Source organism: Panicum virgatum, chromosome 9K, assembly GCF_016808335.1.
Source record: "Panicum virgatum strain AP13 chromosome 9K, P.virgatum_v5, whole genome shotgun sequence".
Lineage (NCBI taxonomy): Eukaryota > Viridiplantae > Streptophyta > Magnoliopsida > Poales > Poaceae > Panicum > Panicum virgatum.
In genome coordinates, this window is record NC_053144.1 from 11,737,652 (window position 1) to 11,757,251 (window position 19,600).

The 19,600-nt window shown below is 47.0% G+C and overlaps 3 protein-coding genes across 3 annotated transcripts; 1 reads left to right on the forward strand and 2 right to left on the reverse strand.

The window, feature by feature from the left end:
* Nucleotides 1-41: 41 nt before the first annotated feature.
* Nucleotides 42-3,805, reverse strand: LOC120648317 (ferredoxin C 2, chloroplastic-like). The gene is made up of 9 exons (XM_039925051.1): nt 3,597-3,805; nt 3,284-3,491; nt 3,100-3,163; nt 2,068-2,091; nt 1,336-1,422; nt 861-949; nt 357-425; nt 196-240; nt 42-106 (listed from the first exon to the last, which is right to left on the reverse strand). Exons 1-9 carry the CDS (start codon nt 3,617-3,619, stop codon nt 62-64), a joined length of 654 nt encoding a protein of 217 aa, XP_039780985.1. The 5' UTR covers nt 3,620-3,805; the 3' UTR covers nt 42-61.
* A 3,442-nt stretch (nt 3,806-7,247) lies between these two features.
* Nucleotides 7,248-9,396, forward strand: LOC120648319. The gene is made up of 5 exons (XM_039925052.1): nt 7,248-7,626; nt 7,991-8,124; nt 8,583-8,730; nt 8,824-8,930; nt 9,029-9,396. The coding sequence occupies exons 1-5, from the start codon at nt 7,317-7,319 to the stop codon at nt 9,068-9,070; spliced, it is 741 nt and encodes a 246-aa protein (XP_039780986.1). The 5' UTR covers nt 7,248-7,316; the 3' UTR covers nt 9,071-9,396.
* Nucleotides 9,397-9,681: 285 nt separating this feature from the next.
* LOC120648320 (glucosamine inositolphosphorylceramide transferase 1-like) lies at nt 9,682-12,697 on the reverse strand. The gene is made up of 4 exons (XM_039925053.1): nt 12,413-12,697; nt 12,205-12,327; nt 11,806-11,973; nt 9,682-11,692 (listed from the first exon to the last, which is right to left on the reverse strand). The coding sequence occupies exons 1-4, from the start codon at nt 12,662-12,664 to the stop codon at nt 10,010-10,012; spliced, it is 2,226 nt and encodes a 741-aa protein (XP_039780987.1). The 5' UTR covers nt 12,665-12,697; the 3' UTR covers nt 9,682-10,009.
* Nucleotides 12,698-19,600: the final 6,903 nt, after the last annotated feature.

Genomic DNA, 19,600 nt, shown 5'->3' on the forward strand with positions numbered 1-19,600 from the left:
ACGAATGTATTCGGTATTGCAGGGATTCTAATTTGAGATGACACGACCTCTTAGGCACTGCTCACTCGTCTCCCATTGCAAGTTCTAGCGCATAATCGTCTCTTTCCTGAAAAAGGAGTCCAGTTCATCTGAGGATAGTGTCCAAGAACCAATATATAATTGCATCTTGTAGATCAGAAAGTTAGTACTACTCACCACAGGCCCTCTTGCAAAATATCTCCCGAATTGGAGCCAATATACCTGCAAATTGACAAACAATTTGTTAAGTAAATGAGTTTCATAAGATTATTTCCTACTACAAATGGAGCTATATATTAGTTCTTTATATTCAAAAAGTGCTTAGACTATGTGCTTGCCTCATCTTCATCTTGAGTCTCGACTTTGACATCACCAGATGGGAAGCCAACACACAACAAGGCATAGCCCTGAAAAGAAAACCATACAATAGGACTCACGAACACTGGAGCGCATAGTTGATTGGCAGCAGTAGACAATATTTTATGATTGGACAACTAATTTGCAATGGTGAATCTTTCTATGTTGCTCAACTAAAAATTATACTCAATCAAAAATATATGGCCATATATGTGACACAAAAGATACTAAATTATCGGTTACATTGTAATCATAGTCCTTCCTAAAATGAAGTCACGTTAGTCATGCACCAAGCTGCAAGGAATTACCCTTGCCCAGGAACCTTCAGGAAGCTGCATGAGCTGCCTAAACTGGACGTCAGGTTAATGGCGCAATACAGCATCGCATTGTCCAGACCATGTACATGGCCACATGGGGAACAATAGTATGGCATGGACACAGTACACGAATCAAATCCCAACTAGTGGAAGAAAACACGGATATACCTGATCTTTTAGTTCTGCAGATATCCCAAGTGCTTCAGGTTGTCTAATTTGTCCTGATTTTATCCGGACTGCACAGCTTGTACAACAACCTGATTACCAAAAAGAGTTTTCAATTATTATCTCGATAACAAGAAATAATCAAAATGGAGATACTACGCAAACTAGCACCATTCCTAGTTACACCAGTGCATCAAAATGCAATAGCATGTTTAGGTCCTTAATTTAGTTGTTGTCCGCAAGTATCAGACAAATAGGAGAGTCCCAAATGATCCCAACATGGTTCTGCCTACATGTTCCAAAAAGGTGAAGTAGCAAATTTGAGCAATGGGCACAAAGAGTTCACAATCAAAACAATTATGTATCTTTCCGATCAGATGCAGTGAAATGATGGATACAACCTAGACCTTCCATCTAGAGGATAAAAAATAGATGGTGCTACAACATGGTGGGTCTAGACTTTAAGCAAAGACTCTACTCTTAACAGTCTGACTGGACAACTTTTGTATATTGCCTCTCCAGCCCACCTCCTTGGTCGATGCCAGGTACAAGCAAGAGCTTCCATCTAGAAGATCAAAATTGTTAGGTGCTAGAGCATTTCAAAATAATCACACACTGACACACTCTTGCGAATACTTGGAGAAGATGAACAACACACGTGAGTTTTGCAGCGTGACGACTACTCCTCTACTCTCTTGCATATATATATATTTGCTCAACTCAATACAAAGTGATGCGGAACATGAGGTTGGTTTAACTTCAAACACAACAATTACAAGGGAATCGTTGGTCCCAAGTGGGTGGAGCATACAAATAACCTGATGGAGCACAGATAATTCTATTATACATGTCGTAGATGTCCTATCAAACTACAACCCCAAGAGTACTTGCTTATATATAAAGCGCAAAGGTTCCCCTACATATGCAAACTGTTGCACAATACATTTAGAGGGGGGCTCTAGGCCCAACTACATAGGAGTGCATCTGCTTATATATTGGAAGGACATCTCTTGTGCACTTCTCATAACCTATATGAGTTTCGTGTAAGACTTGCCCATGCTGCTATCCATATCTGCATGAGGAGGAGCCATGATACCCACTATTCAGTTTTCACCACCATCTTACACAAGTCTATTTTGGAGCACTAACTACCTGACTGGCTGCAAGTAGAAGGGGAGGGAGGGTGGTTTTCAGTTTTCTACCAACTTACATGGTGAAGACAGTGCTTCAAATCCTGTATGGAAGAAATGCAGATGCTTCAGCTAGTGGGAGACAAGCACGGTTGGTATCGGTGAACTTATTAATGTAAGCGCTACTACTAGTCATGCATAATGAGTCTACCAACGGTGGCTTACTTAACAGACACGTTCATGGTTGCTACATGAATATTTGGATCATATCATGTATTCCAGCTTGGGCAAGTTTGGTGCTCCCAGGGCATTCGCATTCTGCTCTACTCTTGGTGTAGCCGTGTAGTGAACACTGCATGCGCTATGTATCACACAAAAGAAATACCACATGATGGGCCAGCTGGTCTCGCTTGATTATTGTTTTCTTGCAAGTTTGCAACTACAAGGATATTGCCCGATCATTGCACGAAAACGCACCAGTAATTTGCAACTGATCTCAGTCAAATGCAGACCCTTACTTTGTAGTTTTGTTACTACTCAGCAAATCTTAATTAGTTGTTCATATTTCAGTTCCTAGGAAGATGGATGGGCGTGGTTCTTACGATCTCTTAACTATCTTAGCATCATTGTTCGAATTATCTTGAAGGCTCATATTTCAGTTCTAATGATAGGGACTAGGGTGTCGTTGGTGCCCAGCCATCGAGCCTAGCCAGCACTGCTGCTGAAAATTAAGGCTCATGTGCCATGCAAGGACAGCAACTCAATGTACTAATATGATTAACTGACATCTCCTAGAGACATTGCAGTGTCATTCATCAGGAGTCAGGAGCTCAGGATATGTTGCAAAAGCCACTATTCCTTTGTAAAACAACAACTGAACATTCAAAATCGTGCCGTTGCCAGGTTATCATGATAAGTTGGTTAATCATACACAGCAATCTGAATAGCAGTTCAGCAGATTAGCTTATGTCTGTAGTTGCGTCAGTTTACCTTTTCAAAAACCATGGCATGGTCAGGTCTAGCTTAATTCGGTTACTGTGCAGTAGTATCGAACAAATGAGAGTAGCAAATGAGGGCAGAGAGGGGATAGGAGGATTCAGGATGCAACCTACCGTGCCGGCACGCGAACGGCAGCCTGATGTCCTGCGCCTCCGCGGTGTGCAGAATGTACTGGTCCTGCGCCCGCCACCCACCATGAGCCCAAGTCAGTACCCGTACCAGATCTTCCTTCCCCACTCACTCCCCAGGAAACAGAGACGCCGGGGCAGAACGCGCTCGGGGCGAGGCTGGGCGTACCTCGGGCACGACGAACTCGTGGACGACCCCGCGCTGGCGGTCGTGGACTGTGACCTTGTGAGTGGGGACGGCGGCGGCGGCGGACGGCGGGCGGGGCGCCTGCTGCAGCTCCGAGGCGCGCGCCCTCGTGTCCCGCGCCGGGCGGCTCCGGCGCGGGGACGCGGAGCCGGCGATCCCCTCGCTCCTCCACAGGCACCCGATGCGAGCCCTGCAGCAACGCAACGCGCATGGATTGCCCGAGTTCAGCGTGCGCCAGCGAGGCGTGGCATCCGGTGTATCAGGAACCGCGAATGGTAATCGTGCCCGTACGTACGTGGTGGCGGCGGGGCAGGCCATCGTCGGCCTTCTGCTCTCGGTTGACGGGCGGGTCCGGCCCGCGGCGGCTGGGTGGGGCCGTGGGTGCTCGGACGGACGGGTCCGCTGCCGCCGGCGCGGGGGGGGGGGGGGGGGGGGGACGGGAGGGAGCGCGGTGATCGAGCGGGACGGAATCCTCGCGCAGCTGGCTCGGAGCGGATAAGGGGCCTGGCTGGCTGGCTGGCTGCCGCGCGCTCCCCCGCCGCTCGCTGGTCCCACTCCCACCACCCCCAAGAGGGCTCCAGGGAAGAGCAGAGCGGATCCACGACTAGGACGGGCCGGATCGCGTCGGTCGAACAGGCCTGGAAAACTATTTGTGCGCGCGGCCTGGCGGGTGAATCCGGCCGGCCCGCACCCCAGAGAGGCCCAGACGTACGGACTAGGCTGACTGTGGCCGCGCGGGGCGGCCGGCCGGTCCGAGCCGCCGCTGCCCGCGGCCAAAGGACGCGCGCTGTCGTGCCGCGGCGGCGCACGCAGCGCGGCCTTTCTAGCCGGCACCGGTTCACCATTCGGGAGCCTCGCCATCGGCCGTCGAAGGAAAACACCATCTGCTGCCTCCAAGCGGCCGGCTCCGGCGGTGGCGGCGCGCCACCTCCACCGTCCCGTCCGTGCAGAGCCGTCGAGCGGCGCCTACGTGAAAAACCATCCCGAGACGGATCTGCGGCGCCGCCGGGCGGTGGACGGTGGTCAGGTGTCATCCAATAGGGCCGCCGCGATGATTTTCTTGGCGTGCTCGACTCAGCAGGTACAGTGATGGGCGACCAGCACGCGGAATTCACGTGACGGAATAAAAAACGAAGAGAGAGAAATGAGTGAGTGTTTGCCCACACGCCCACTCCGGCCAGCGAAAGCAACCAGCGGCTGCTGCCATTGGCTGAATTCACGTGACGGAATAAAAAACGAAGAGAGAGAAATGAGTGAGTGTTTGCCCACACGCCCACTCTCCGCTCCGATGTCCAAGGAGGTTCGGGTCGAACCGCCCCGTAAGTACAGCTGCCTCGTCAAACCCGTGGGTAGCCGAGGGCGACCCACTTGTAGAGCTGCACCGCTGCTCGTTATTTGTGAGCTGCTGTCTAGCCACGTCAAATAAGCTTTTGATGTTATGATGATACCCATCACCCATATGATTCCTGCTGCTAGAGACACGTACAACTCCGATCGTTGGGAAGGCCAACGAGAATTCAAGCAAGCGAGCTGATTTGCCGCGCAACGGCTGTATTGCTCTAGTGGGCTCGATGTCGACAGAACAGCGAGAGGTTCGGATCGAACCCAGAGTCGATGGGTCACAAATTCAATTGCACATCTTTCATTCAGAGTCGATTCGCTCCTATCCACCACTTGATTTGAGGGTCGGAGCGAGTCCGCGGAAGGGTCGAACCGGACCCCTTGCAGACTGAATCAGGATGGTTCGGTTTCGGTCGCTGCCTACCGCCTACTTGGCTACTTGCCTAGTACTTGGCTTTGGCTCTTCCGACGCCCGCAAGGCCGCAGGAGCCGCACGGCCACGCCGGTGCACCGCACGGGCGGCCTCTTCTGTTCATCTTTCTTTTCATTTTCTATAAAATTTATTTATCCTTCCCGTGGCGCCTGATCGAGTGACAAGTTGACAACGTCTTTTTGGCAGGTCGCAATGCAAGAGTGTGTCAAATTTAGTAGAGATATAAATTGTGTCAAATTTTATAAATAAATACGGACTTATATACCACCTTTCATAATCACTCAACCAACAGTACCGGTCCATTTAAAAAACGGACGGGATATTTTATAAAGCATTAGACGCGCTCTAAACAGTAATCTGGATCTGATTATGCACACATGTTTGCTGCAACTTCCATGTGGTCGAGTATTCTCTATGCTGGTTGATGCTGCTACATCTTTCCCCCATGTTGCAGCGCCAACTCGCATCACCTACCCTCTTGCCCCGCCGTCTCGGTATCTCGCCGCACTGGCAACCAGCGACAATCAAGTGTAACCTTTGACAGATTGACACTATTAAAAGATTATGGAAAAAAATAATATATGAAGGATGATTAGACATGTCGAAGTCAAATTTACTGTGACAAAACTTGCACTGGACGGGATCCCTGGAAAAATTGGTCAACCACTGCCTAGTCACTTAAAGAAAAAGCACGAGATCAGTGTTTTTTAGTAGAGGAGATGCTAACCAGCCATCGAGATTCTATCGGTTCATGTCAAATTGTCAAGGCTTTGTTCGAACACATAATAAATTATTTATTAGAAATCTCACAATTTTTTTCCAAAATAAAAATATTATAGCTCAAACTATGTTTTGGCAGCACGGTTTCTAATTCTTTGTATTTATATTGGAATTGTAGGAAAATCAACTACTCCCTCCATTCCAATGTAGGTCGTTTTGGCCTTTTTAGATTCGTAGTGTTTACTATGCATCTAGATATAATATATGTCTAGATCCATAGCAAAATATATGAATTTAGAAATGTCAAAACAACCTACATTTTGAAACGGAGAGAGTATAGGTTAATACCCTACTTTGGAAATACCACTGTAGTTTCCTAATAGTAGAGGAGCCCTTTCCCACAAAAGAACTAAGAACATTCTTTTTTGCGTAATATTTCGTGAAACAATTATCACCAGACAACTCTGTAATTCTGAGAACTCGAAATTAACTGAAAAAAAAGGACTGAATAACTTTTGTTTTTATTTATTGAAGTTAAGTTGGTAAAATTTATATTTCAGAAAATAACGTAGAAACTTTGTTTGAAACACCTCGATGTTGAAATCGTCGACTATCAATAGCAAAGGTTACAAACTGTGTTATCCTTTTAATACTGCAACCAACCAGGACCTAAAACACCTTTTCCTTTTCTAGACAGAATGTTCTCTGAACCTTTTCATTACTTTAGGATTTATCCAGCACTTACTGGTTCAGGGTTATCTGAACGAACCCATTAACAAGAAAGATTCATCCGGCACTTGCTGTTTTCTTTTTGCTCCCTGAACCTTTATCAAGTATGATAAGATTCAGCCAGCACCAGCTGCTGGTTCCGTGGTTGGTCTGCAAAATATCTTTTTTTTTCCTTCAAAAAAAAAATCTTCAGGGACAGGAACTGTGTTAACAAACCGTCCTCAGCTGTCCTGAAGGCTTCACTTGTTTTTTTGATGGGAAAATTCGATTCATGCCACCACAACTCCGTGAAATTGGGTGTCATGTTGAAAATCATGCCACTCAATGGCATGATTTTCAACATGAGATCCAATTTCAAGAAATTGGAGTGGCATGGATCCAACTGAGCTTTTTTGATTCATGCACGCACATTTGTCGCGCGTGGAAGTTTGTCACCACACATGGGAGAGCTCCAGTTTGTCACCGTGCCGCATGAACGACACGGGAGAGCAGCCTCGACACTGATCCAGTCATCCTTGGGACCGCAAGGGGATCAGAAGAAAACAAGGAGGCGCGCATGATCAGTATCTGACTGCCTGTCTGTAACTCTGTTTGTTTGTTTTTTTCAGTCGGAGCAGCTGCGACTCTCCACGGCACCGAAGAGCTCATCACCCCCGCCTCCTCCCACCCACCCAAGAGCTCACCTCCTCTCGCACCTTATCTTACTCGTTTAAATACCCGCGCTTGTTCGCGGGTGGAGAGAGAAAGGGCGGAGCTAGAGAGAGAGAAAGGGAGGCGGGGGATTGGGGGAGGATGGCTCTGCTGCAGTGCCAGAGCCTTCCCGGCATTGGCTGCAGCGGCATCGCCCCGGCACGAGCGAGGGTGCAGCAATGTCTGGCAGCGGCGTCACACGCGCCCCTTCCGCCTCCCCTCCTGCGCGCCAATGGCGGCACGACGGGCCGCTCCCCTGCCTCCGTTAAGGCTGGCAGTGCGATAGGCTTCGGCCGGCGGGGACGGAGGGACCTGCGCGTCGTCGCGGAGGCGGCGGCGGCGGCGGCGGCCAAGGTCACGCCGGTGTCGCCTGGCGGCGTCAGCGTCAGCGACGTGCTCTGGCCTTCCGCCGGTGAGTTCCAAGCTCTCTGGTCAGATGTTGCCATGGCCCATGGCCCATGGCTACTGCCTCCGACTCGTTTTCTTCTTTTGGAAATCTCGGAGGTGTGCTATTTTATTTCCACTCCGCGATGCGATCTGCTGCTGACTGGTCATGGCCGCGTCCTGGCTTTGCTGGCTTTGTCTGAAGCTCCGAGCAGCTGAGCTGCCAGAAGATGACAACTATTGCTTGCATATTTATTTCAGAAAAGAAATGTTTCTCTCATATCGACAAAGGAGTAGAGGTTTTCATGGTTTTAAGGACAAAGTTTACGGAAGAGAAGGCCTTTCTCTCTGATGTTTTTTTTTTCTTCTGCTGCAATGTTGATACCATGCAGGAGCATTCTTGGCCATGGCAGTACTGGGGAAACTGGACCAGGTGGTGGCGTACAAGGGAGTCTCCTTGACAATTGCGCCCCTTGGAGCGGTCTGCTGCGTGCTTTTCAGCGCTCCAGACTCGCCTGCAGCCAAGGTTCGAGGTCAACATTCATTTTAAATACAGTTGCAAAAATAAATGTTCCACTAAAATGCATAGAGCAAGTAGCAGTAACTGTAAGGTCTAAATTTAGCAAAAAGGACTGCATCATTTTGCCAAAGGATTTTTTTTTTTGCCCATCAGGAACTAAGTTTCAAGCAAGCTCAGTGTTACCACAAGAGAATATGCTTGTGGGGTTGTGTAGGTTTCCAGCACAGTAAAATGGCATTGTTACAGACTGCTTACAGTTAACCATCTTCTATTATGAGATGATTTGAGATTTTAGAAACTTGTAGCACTCTCTTACAGCAAATCAAAAGCTCCTGAAATTCATCTATGATAATCAATACTAACATTTTTTGGGAGTTGCGACTGTACAAACTTGTGTCTACTCTCATCATGAACCAAAAGTTCTTGTGTTTCATCTGACTAATACGTGTGCTAAAAACTTGCAGAAATACAATATGTTCATCGCACAGATTGGTTGTGCCGCATTAGGTGTATCGGCCCTTTCGTTGTTTGGACCAGGCTGGTTAGCAAGAGGTGCAGCTCTTTCTGCCTGCATAGCATTCATGACCATCACAGGTGCCTCACATCCTCCAGGTAAAACTCCGATGAGAAAAACGCAGTCGGGTTGTATTGTATTTCATCTGTGCTTTCCTGAACTCTTGTTTTAACTGCTGCTTTTATCTGCAGCTGCAAGCTTGCCCCTCTTATTTATTGATGGCCCGAAGTTTCACAATTTGCAATTTTGGTATGCACTTTTTCCTGGAGCTGCAGGTTGTGTCGTCCTTTGCTTGATTGTAAGTAAATTGAACCTTACAGCTTCCTGAAAGAACCAAAGGCTTAGTGCATTAAAAAAAATAGAACATTGACCCATATACCACAATTTTATTTGCAGCAAGAGGTGGTGGTTTACCTAAAGAAGAACTTCAAGTTTTGATTGAAGCAGCATGACTTCATGACTTCTAGTGGCAGTGATTCCATTAATTATTCAATCATGTACCATAAATAACATGACCTGCATTTGCAAGAAGATGAGAAAATGTAGGTTTACTGTCACTTGGTTAAAGATGAAAGAAGACTTTCCTTGATACTTTCTACTGATCAAACTGCAGAGCTACAAACGTGAAGTACATACCAATCTCTTATTGAGTGAAGTCTGACAATTGCACACAACGAATTCCTGACTTTTCTTTTCTGGTAGCATCAGTCATGTAATGTAATTGTGCAAATTTAAATGAGTAAAATGCACCGTGGGCACCTGAACTTGCAGTGCTGTGTCAAATAGATCCATGAACTTAGAAACCAGACATCTAGCTCCTCGAACTTGCGAACACGTTCACCCCAGGTCCAGCCCGGTTGAGTACAGTGCCATGCAAAACCGGGCTGGACCTGGGGTGAACGGGTCCGCAAGTTCGAGGGGCTAGATGTCTGGTTTCTAAATTCATGGACCTATTTGACACAACGCGCAAGTTCAGGTGCCCACGGTGCATTTTACTCAATTTAAATAATCAGGAATACTTCATGATAACCTCTAGCTCTGGTTATATCTGAAGGGAGATCAAAACATTTGTTCTAGAATAGAGTTGCAGTTGCATGAACAGTACCATAATTACAGTTGACTGACCCAGACACAGTACAGATATCACTAAGAATTTAGAAAGGTTAGATTTATAATGGATTTAGTAATCAATTTCAGTGCAAGGACATGGCACACACAAAAGGAAGAATCTTTTTAAAAACTTACAGATAGGGATGTGCCAACAAACTATGAATCACACTGCACTGGTCCAAAACTCGAGTTACTACCTTATAATTATAAACATTGCTGAGCAGGCTCTTTTCGAATCAAGAAGAGGCTACCTAGCTATATTTGTCATTATGAATCCCAACCATCACCTCGTCTGTTAAAGAACCTCTTGGAAGTCAAATTCCCATAGATTCCTGAAAATATAGCAAGGCATTTACTCCTAATATGGTAATGTGCCTGTGTGTTACGACTAATGGCTACTCCTGAGAACTTAGACATATCAACTGCCCAAGCTGGTTTTACATACTCCACTGTACTTGTCAAGCTTTCATTTACAAACAAGAAATTCAGGAGAACATCCTCACAATTAAAGAAACTATCAACAATCTGCCTTCCTATTTCAGCCTCTTTGCTCCAGTATCTCTTAAAGGCCAGCTCATGATCCATAAATGCTGCTCCTGTCAGTATGATGTTATAACCTCCTTGTTGCCGAGCATACCTCTCGTTGCGGTATTCCAGAGGCCTGCCCTCAGCAAGGCGTGGATAGTAACCAACAATCCTATCAGGATGCTCCCTCCAAACCTTGAATCCACGCTCTAAGTCATCACATGTCATCATGATATCATCATCAAGCTCCATAACAGTTTTTTTTTTAATTTCTTTGTCTATGTTGAATCTGTTGTTTATTGTGTTCTTATTTTCAATTCTGATCCTAACAGGCACCATCGACTTCAATTCAACTAGGGATGGGGGTCGACCTTTGTTCCAGACCACTACAATCTCCCTCACTGATGCACATTTGGAGTAATGCTCCACAAACATCTTTAGATTCCAAAGTCGGGCATCATATGTCATGGTCAACAATGTGAACTGTGAATACCTGCCCTTAACAGGATACGGCTCTTCTGCGCCATTGCCACCAAAGATATAGTGAGTCCCAAAACAAGTTAGGACTACTAATATCAATAATATTACAGCTATGTAAATTCCGCCTTTCCGAGCTCTGCAATTAATTCTTCCATCAATAAGAGATCCCAACTTGTTAACATTGCAGATAAGCGAATTAAACTTATGGCATAGAAAGACCTGCTTCTCAGTTTTCAAGGTGTCACTCCGTTTTTCAGTATGTGGTAAATACCATCTGAGTGGTAAGATGCACTTGATCGCACCAATAAGCGCACCAAGAAGCAGAACTGAAATGGAAGCAACACCATAAAACATGGAACCTATAGTCAGACGATGAACTGAGTCACCCAAGGGAACTCTGTCTCCATCCATTACCCCAATCCAAAGCTGACCTAATGGATGCTGCTGGATATCAAGGTGATGGGACCTTGCACCATTCCATGCATTTCGGTCCTTGAGGGGTTTCTCAGGGACAAACGGGACCACGACTTCCTTGTACTGATTTGCTGTCAGGACTTCAACTTTGAACACTAGGATATCATAGCCAGATCCAGCATCACGGTCTTTGCCTATGCGATAAAGATTGCCATTGTAAATGAATGGCCTGCCTCCATTTCTGGCACTCGGCTTGTTGTCCTTATTATTATGGACTTGGTTCTGCCTGTGCGGGTTCCATGGACCAAGAGGAGAGCTGCTGTACCAAATACAGAGTTCTCCTCGCTGCTTCGAGCCATAAGAACTTATATCTGATCCAAGGAGCCAATAGGAACCCTGGAAATTTACGATGACTGAATCTACAAGTGGTCTCTCCAGAAGGACTTTTTCTAATTTCCACTTAAGGGGAAAATCCACAGTGTAATACAACCGAAGGTTTCCCTTTTTGCTGCTTTCAGGCATCATGTATGTCTGTGAAGTAAGGCAAAGAAAATGGAAGAAAGATAAAAGAATTAGAGCAGTAGGGCTTATTTGTCGAGGATAAAAAATGCACAGTATTATCTGACACATCAAAAAGTATTTACCTTATTTTCATAGCTAAACACATAAGGATAAGAAAGGTGCCACTTCTCATCCAACACTACACCCAGCTGCTGCCATGTTGCGCCGGCATCCTTGCTAATGGCAGCAGCGATGTTGCCTTGTGATGTAACAGGGTCTTTCGTCTCGAAAAACATATAAATGGCATCCCCCTAAAGACATCGTAGTTTTGCATTCATTAACGGCAAAATGCTATTTTGAAACTACAACAGATCATAAAAATCGTGACATTGTGGTGAGGTAATCCGTAATTATGAATTCGTGACCAAGAAATCAACACTTTATGAAATTGACGCAAGATGTGACATCGGAGGTGTAACTTTCCCGTACCCCCCATATTAAAGTGCTAAGATAATACTAGGAAAGCCAGCAAACCTCCAAACCTGGATGAAGAGAAAGGGGTTGGCGACGAAGCTGCTGGGGAATCCAGCCTCCGCCACGTCCGCGCACGTCACCACTGGGTTCGACACCGGCCACGCCGCTCCACCGCCACTGGAGATCCCCCACTGCGGCCACAGAAACCAAGTTAAACAGCAGCAGCACAAGGAGACTAGGAGAGGGAGAAGGGGATTTACTGGGGGAGCTGGTTACGTGTTCGATTGGCTTGAGGGAGAAGGGGGAGTCCCCGAGGAATACGCCGGCGGACCAGGAACCCTCGGCGTCGGGGCGGCACAGGCGGGTGGCCGGCGGGTGCGGGAAGCGCGGGAAGGCGGCGTGGGAGTAGGCGAGCGCTGCTAGGACGAGGAACGACAGCGTCGCGGCGAGGTACGCGGGAGCAGATGGCGCTGCAGGCTGGCGGCGGCGATTCGCTCCCGCCGCCGGCAGAGAGGGTGACGACTGCATCGGTGGCGGTTAGAGAAGGGAGATCGCCACGTGCGCCTCCCCCCCCCCCCCCCCCCCCCCCCCCGCATTAGGACGTAAGTAGGCCCCGGCTGTCAGTAAAATACGACGCAGCAATGACCGGCTCCACCAAATTTTATGAGTTTCGATCTGATCACCCGTGGGCATCTTTTTCCTTCCTCGTATCAATTTTGAACCATTGGAGCAAGGTCTAACGGTGGTTGTTCGTTTTCTTCCTTGAATCATCTTCTTTCTCGAGTCAATCTCCTTTCTCGCGGGCGCGGGATGTTAGTATATAATAGAAAAGATGATTTTTATGGGCATCTGATTACAATAATATTACTGAACATAATATAAATATCGTTATCCTCAAATGCTGAAGTTGTGCAATCTTTTTTGGATTAAAAGAGAAAACAAAAGATTACATATGTCTCTTTATCGTTGGGCGGTCAAGTTGTGGACATGAAAAACTTAGTTGCTTAAATTCAACTATACTACTAAAATAGAAATGATTGTTTAGTGACGGTCTTAAGCATCATTCACGTACTCATACACAAAGCACTCAACCAATAATGATAATTTTCTTTAAACTCATCGCCAGTTACATCGTCATCTGACGTTTAATCTTTGTCTTGTGTTGCGCATCTTTCTCAAGAATTTCTGGTGCCGTGTTCACTTTTAGTAGCGTATAGCTGTCCTTGTGAATTTCTTGTAATCATTTGTTGCCTGTGCGTAAGTCCCGCTAAAACTGGGAGAAAGGTTGGCCCTCAGCACATACGAAGGCCATCATCTGTGAATGTGATTGGCTTAGATGTTCAGTTTCCACCATCATCTTAATCAAGTGCATCTGGAATAAGAGTGTTGGGTATAGGCTGCCTTTCAAGAGAGCCTTTTCCGCCATGGTGAAGACTGAAGACGACTGTGTTTCAGTTTCTTCATGGAAACATATATATATGCTACACGCCGGGAAGAACACAGGTACGTACGCGCGATTGTGTGAACTTTTATAATAACGTAGCTGCTACTTGACTGACTGGCTGACCGTACGCATGCAGAATGCGCTGGGCAACTGCTCACTCGTTCATGCATTCCAGCTCTCCAGCACGAAAGTCTGGTGGTCGGCTGTATGGCATGCTGCTGTGACTCCAACCTGACATGTTGGCACCTCAGTATTTGTACAGAGTACGGCGAGTACATTACCGCGCGCGGGTGTAGGGCCAAATTAAAGTTGGAATATAGTTCAGCTTTTGAGCCAAACAACGGCTAAAAGTGGCGTGTCAGTTTTTGTTGGCTGGACGTCGTGTTGGAATATATGCGCATGTTACGTATGCCAGATACATCCTGCAAGATTTATGTTGCTCAAGACGCATCAACTTCTAGTAATGATAAACAAAGCAAGTTTAATTTACTCCATCGAACTATCGCAAAAGTCCGATTTTCAACCTTATGGTGGTTTTGAATTTTTAAAAAATAAACAAAATCTAATTAGATCTAAAAATCAAAACTAATTTATTTTAAATCAGAAAAATATGAAACTTGTACAATTTTTTTTATAAAAAATGTAACATATCCACTATTTCCCTATTTGAATCTTAGTTATTAAAAAATAATAGCCATAATTACAAGCGATCAAACATTATGAACATAAAAAAAATTGAATCTTAGTTATTAAAAAATTGGACAGAACCGCCAAATTAAAACTCTAATTAAGCGTAATGGCCGTCATTTGAACACATCGGGCTCATTAGCTTAACGGCTTAATTTGGCGATCCTTTCTCAACCCACGTCCCGATCGAAACATCACCGATAGTCCCACGCGAAGGTGGGCGCAGATGGTACAAGCACGACACATAATTGAAAGTACAACTAATATACATAAGACTTTACCTTAAGATTTACAAACCAAGTTGAATAAATACATAATTTACAAACTTCGTAAGACTGAGATCCGGGTCCAACTAGAGGAAAGGGCCTACAATTACCAAAAATGTGCCCTAGGGAGATCCCTAACTAAACGTCTGGCTCCACGACCTCCCATCCATCGGCATCCCGACGGATGAACTTGGCGCAGCAAGGGCAGAAGTCTATGTCTGCGTGTCCTGAAATAATGTTGGCAACAAACCCTGAGTATTCTAATACTCAACAAGGCTTACCCGACCAGTGGGTATACTTAGCCCACATATCTAGACATGCAAGGCTTTTGGCTGGTGGTTATTTTGCAGAAAAAGGCAACTAGAGTAATTCCTTACTTTCAATATTTTAGCTTCAAGTTCTATACGAATGAACTCTTATCTAATATTTGCAAAGACCTACTATAGCAATCATGGTGATGCAAGCAAAATAATTCAATGAGCTCAATACTTTTATATCAACATACCTAACTCAGATTCTACATTTATGCTACGGTGTGACAAAGAGACCAAGGCCCTCATAACCGCGAGACACGGCGAATCGATCCGATTTAACCTTGCAAGGTGGACCTAACCAACACGGCACGTATAAGCCCCGTCGGACCACACGCACCAACCCTTCCCCTCCCCGCCTCGAACTACAGGACCGCCCCACCATCATATGGTCAGCCGAGCTCAACATGAGACCACCAAAAGTAATACATGCATCCCCATTTCTCTGCGACTACTCGACTACCCCAGGAGGTGAGATGGAGTCCTGTACTTTCGAAACAAGGCAGTACTAGGCTTACCGGTTTCGACTACCTCCTACTCCCGGCATGCGGTTAGTACAATTCAATCCCCAATCAGCACTGCCACAACGACCGGTCCTTAATCGACACAGACGGGGCTAAGACACCCAGGAACCCTGTCCTGCTGCCATCCCTATCCATCATCCCCGCCCGGTCACTCATTTCCATATCCATTTCAAAAACAATCCTCAAATACTAAATTATATTTAAAGATAATAATGTATCTCGCGAGTAACCGGAAATTACTCGGCTTCTACATCCTACATCTCGCGAGTGCAGGAGACCACTCGTCTTCTACCGGTAACATTAAGCTTAGCACAACTATCGTCCTATACATGCTAGTATAACTCAGGGAATCCTATGGATCATGCAACTAGGGTTTCAAACAATTCCTGAACTTAATGCACAAGTAATAGAAACATACATAGGTGTCATAATTTAAAATACTAGGATATGCACCGGGGCTTGCCTTGCGCCTGCTGCTCAACACCGGGGCCAGACGGCCCTTGGGCCGGGTGCTCACACTTCTCCCCTTGGGCTTGCGTCGGCTGCTCTTGTGGTGCCGCAATCACCTCAAAGACGGCTCCCTCAGATGCGGATGCTACACGTATGCATATGAATTAAATGAGTACAGCCCAAGGATGTAACTGTTTTACTTTAACTGAAATACCCTGCGGACTGTCCGCGCCCAAGTGGCGGACTGTCCGCCGTACTATCCTACCAACCCATCAGAGGCAACAACGTCTCTGGAACTCTTTTCCATTCTACCTGCGGACTGTCCGGCCACCCCTGGCGGACCGTCCGCAGTTCTAACACTCAATCCACCAGAGACGAAAACGTCTCTGGACAATTTCCTAGACTCTACTGCGGACTGTCCGCGCCCAAGTGGCGGACCGTCCGCAGTTCACCCCTGCGAACCCCCAGAGACGACATCGTCTCTGGAACAATTTCAAACCTCAACGGCGGACCGTCCGCTCCCCTATAGCGGACTGTCCGCAGTCAACCTTGCAAAAACAACCAGAGGCAACATCGTCTCTGGACAAAAACTAACCTGACTGGCGGACCGTCCGCGCCTCCCAGGCGGACCGTCCGCGATAACTAATTTCTGACCCACGCCCTAGGCGGCAGCAAGGGCGGCGGCGACGGCGGAGGCCGTGCTCCGGCGCCGGCGACACGCCATGGAAGGGGAAAAAGGCTGTGAAGCATAAGGAACTCACCACAAATCCATTCCCGCGGTCGGTTCGAGTGGAGGACGACCGGAGAGGCGGATCGACGGTGGAGCAAACTTCAAGCACCTCCAATGGTGTCCGGCGATAGTGGGGGCGATTCCGGCCGGGGAGAAGCCGGTCTAGAGTTTGGGGAGGGTGGAGGAGGTGCCGAGGAAGGTTCCTGCACGAGGAATCTAGGTTCGGTGGGCGGAGGAGGGAGATCGACGGTGAGGGGCTCCGTCGGGGCGAGCGGTCGAGCTTCGCTCGGCTCTGGACGAAATGAGAAGGAAGAGAGAAATGACAGGTGGGTCCCACGACCATCCAGATAAATATCTGGGCGACGCCTCGCGGACTGTCCGCCGTCACCTCGCGGACTGTCCGCGTGGCGGTTGTTACAATCCTACCCCCTAAAAGAAATCTCGCCCCGAGATTTAATGAATGGCAAAAAGGAAGGTTTAAAAACTTGCGTGTACCTCGATAGGCTTGTAGCAATTCCGGGCATTTAGTCCGAACAAATTCCTCCGTCTCCCAAGTAGCTTCCCGTTCGGAGTGATTGCTCCATTGCACCTTATAGAAGTCACTGGTTTGATTCCGAGTGACCCTGGTCTTGTGATCAACAATTTTGATTGGGTATTCAGGATAGACAAGATCGGGTTCCATTTGTAGTTTCTCAATGTCAAGCACCTTCTCTGGAACACGGAGGCATTTCCGGAGCTGGGAGACATGGAATATGTTATGGACCACGGATAAATGGGCAGGAAGTTCCAAACGATATGCCACTGGCCCACATTGCTCAATAATAAGAAAAGGCCCAACATAACGAGGTGCGAGCTTTCCCCTCACCCCGAACCGTTGAACCCCTTTCATTGGAGACACCCGCAAGTAGACATGATCCCCCACTTGAAACAGGACAGATTGACGCTTCTTGTCCGCATAACTCTTTTGTCGGGATTGGGCAATCTTCAAATTTTCCTGAATGACCCGAACTTGCTCTTCTGCTTCATTCACCATATCAGGCCCGAAGAAAATTCTCTCCCCCGCTTCTGACCAATTCAAGGGAGTTCTGCATTTCCGTCCATATAAGGCCTCAAATGGAGCCATTTTGATGCTTTCTTGATAACTGTTGTTATAAGCAAACTCGGCCAACGGCAAGCACTCATCCCATTTCTGGCTGTATGTGAGCACGCAAGCTCTAAGCATGTCCTCTAATATTTGGTTTATTCTCTCTGTCTGACCGTCAGTCTGGGGATGATAAGCCGAGCTGCGAAGGAGCTGAGTGCCGAGGGCGGCATGAAAGTGCTCCCAAAACCGGGCAATGAACTGAGCACCCCGGTCCGAAATAATTGTTTTTTGGAATTCCATGAAGACTCACAATGCGATCTATATATAGCTGAGCGTATTGCTTCGCCATATGTGTGGTCTTTACCGGTAGAAAATGGGCCGACTTGGTGAGACGATCTACAATAACCCATATCGAGTCATACCCCTTGGAAGTTTTGGGTAGACCGACGATGAAATCCATACTAATGTCTTCCCACTTCCAGGAGGGAATACTCAATGGCTGCAAGGGGCCGGCTGATCTCAAGTGGCTAGCCTTAACCCTCCGACAGGTGTCACACTCGGACACATAACTTGCGATTTCCCGCTTCATCCTTGTCCACCAAAACCGCTGTTTCAGATCCTGATACATCTTGTTGCTGCCAGGATGGATAGAATACCTAGAGAGGTGAGCCTCATCAAGAATTTGTTTCCGGAGTTCTAAATCCTTAGGTACCACCAGCCGGTTCTTAAACCATAACACCCCCTCGCCATCTAGCTGAAAACATGCCACACGAGGGTCACTTCCCATGAGCCTCTGCCTAATCTTTTCCATGCCAATATTATTTTTTTGAGCGGCAATAATTTGATCCCGCAGTGTTGGAGTGAGGGTAATATGAGTAAGTGTACCCTCAGCTACTATAGCCAACTTCAACTTCTCCATCTCTTGGCATAGAGTTGCATGCATAGGTGTTGCTGAGATACAGTTACAACTTGCCTTTCTGCTCAATGCATCTGCTACCACATTTGCCTTGCCCGGGTGATAGTGAATCTCCAGGTCATAATCCTTGATGAGTTCTAACCACCGTCTCTGGCGCAAATTCAGCTCACTCTGGGTGAAAATATACTTAAGACTCTTGTGGTCTGAGTATATGTGAACAGGATTACCCAGAAGATAGTGGTGCCAGATCTTTAATGCATGCACGACCGCTGCTAGCTCCAGATCATGTGTAGCATAATTCTCTTCGTGCCGTCTGAGGGCTCTGGAGGCATAAGCAATCACTCGCCGATCCTGCATAAGGACGCAGCCTAGGCCCGTACCTGACGCATCACAGTACACATCAAACGGCCGGGTAATATCTGGCTGAGCGAGGACAGGGGCAGACGTCAGAAGTCTTTTCAAGGTCTGAAAAGCCTGCTCACAATTGTTGTCCCAACTAAATCTCACTCCTTTCTTGAGTAATTCAGTCATGGGCCTAGCAATTTTTGAGAACTCCGGTACAAACCGTCGATAATATCCTGCTAGCCCAAGAAAACTTCGAATCTCGGGAACAAAGGTAGGAGCCTACCAATCCAGGACATCCCGAATCTTGCTAGGATCAACAGAAATCCCTTTGTCCGAGATGATGTGGCCCAAGAATTGGACTTCCTTGAGCCAAAAATCGCATTTGCTAAATTTGGCATACAGCTTGTGCTCCCGCAGGCGCTGAAGTACAATGCGGAGATGCTCTGCGTGCTCTTCTTCATTTTTAGAAAATATAAGAATGTCGTCGATGAAAACCACGACAAACTTATCGAGCTCAGGCATAAACACTAAGTTCATGAGATACATGAAGTGAGCAGGTGCATTGGTTAGCCCGAAAGACATGACAAGATATTCAAAAAGCCCGTATCTGGTGGAAAAAGCCGTCTTGGGAATATCCTCAGCTCTAATCTTTATCTGATAATAGCCAGAGCGGAGATCAATCTTGGAAAATACTTTGGCCCCGAATA

Coding starts and splice junctions, on each gene's coding strand:
- LOC120648319 (XM_039925052.1), top strand. CDS start 7,317: ATGGCTCTGCTGCAGTGCCAGAGCCTTCCCGGCATTGGCTGCAGCGGC. Junction 8,731..8,823: donor AGGTGCCTCACATCCTCCAG/GTAAAACTCCGA, acceptor TTTTATCTGCAG/CTGCAAGCTTGCCCCTCTTA. Junction 8,931..9,028: donor GTGTCGTCCTTTGCTTGATT/GTAAGTAAATTG, acceptor TTTTATTTGCAG/CAAGAGGTGGTGGTTTACCT.
- LOC120648320 (XM_039925053.1), bottom strand. CDS start 12,664: ATGCAGTCGTCACCCTCTCTGCCGGCGGCGGGAGCGAATCGCCGCCGC. Junction 12,328..12,412: donor CCCTCAAGCCAATCGAACAC/GTAACCAGCTCC, acceptor CTGTGGCCGCAG/TGGGGGATCTCCAGTGGCGG. Junction 11,693..11,805: donor TGTTTAGCTATGAAAATAAG/GTAAATACTTTT, acceptor CTTACTTCACAG/ACATACATGATGCCTGAAAG.
- LOC120648317 (XM_039925051.1), bottom strand. CDS start 3,619: ATGGCCTGCCCCGCCGCCACCAC. Junction 3,492..3,596: donor GCCTGCCCCGCCGCCACCAC/GTACGTACGGGC, acceptor GCGTTGCTGCAG/GGCTCGCATCGGGTGCCTGT. Junction 950..1,335: donor GTCCAGTCAGACTGTTAAGA/GTAGAGTCTTTG, acceptor TTTGGTAATCAG/GTTGTTGTACAAGCTGTGCA.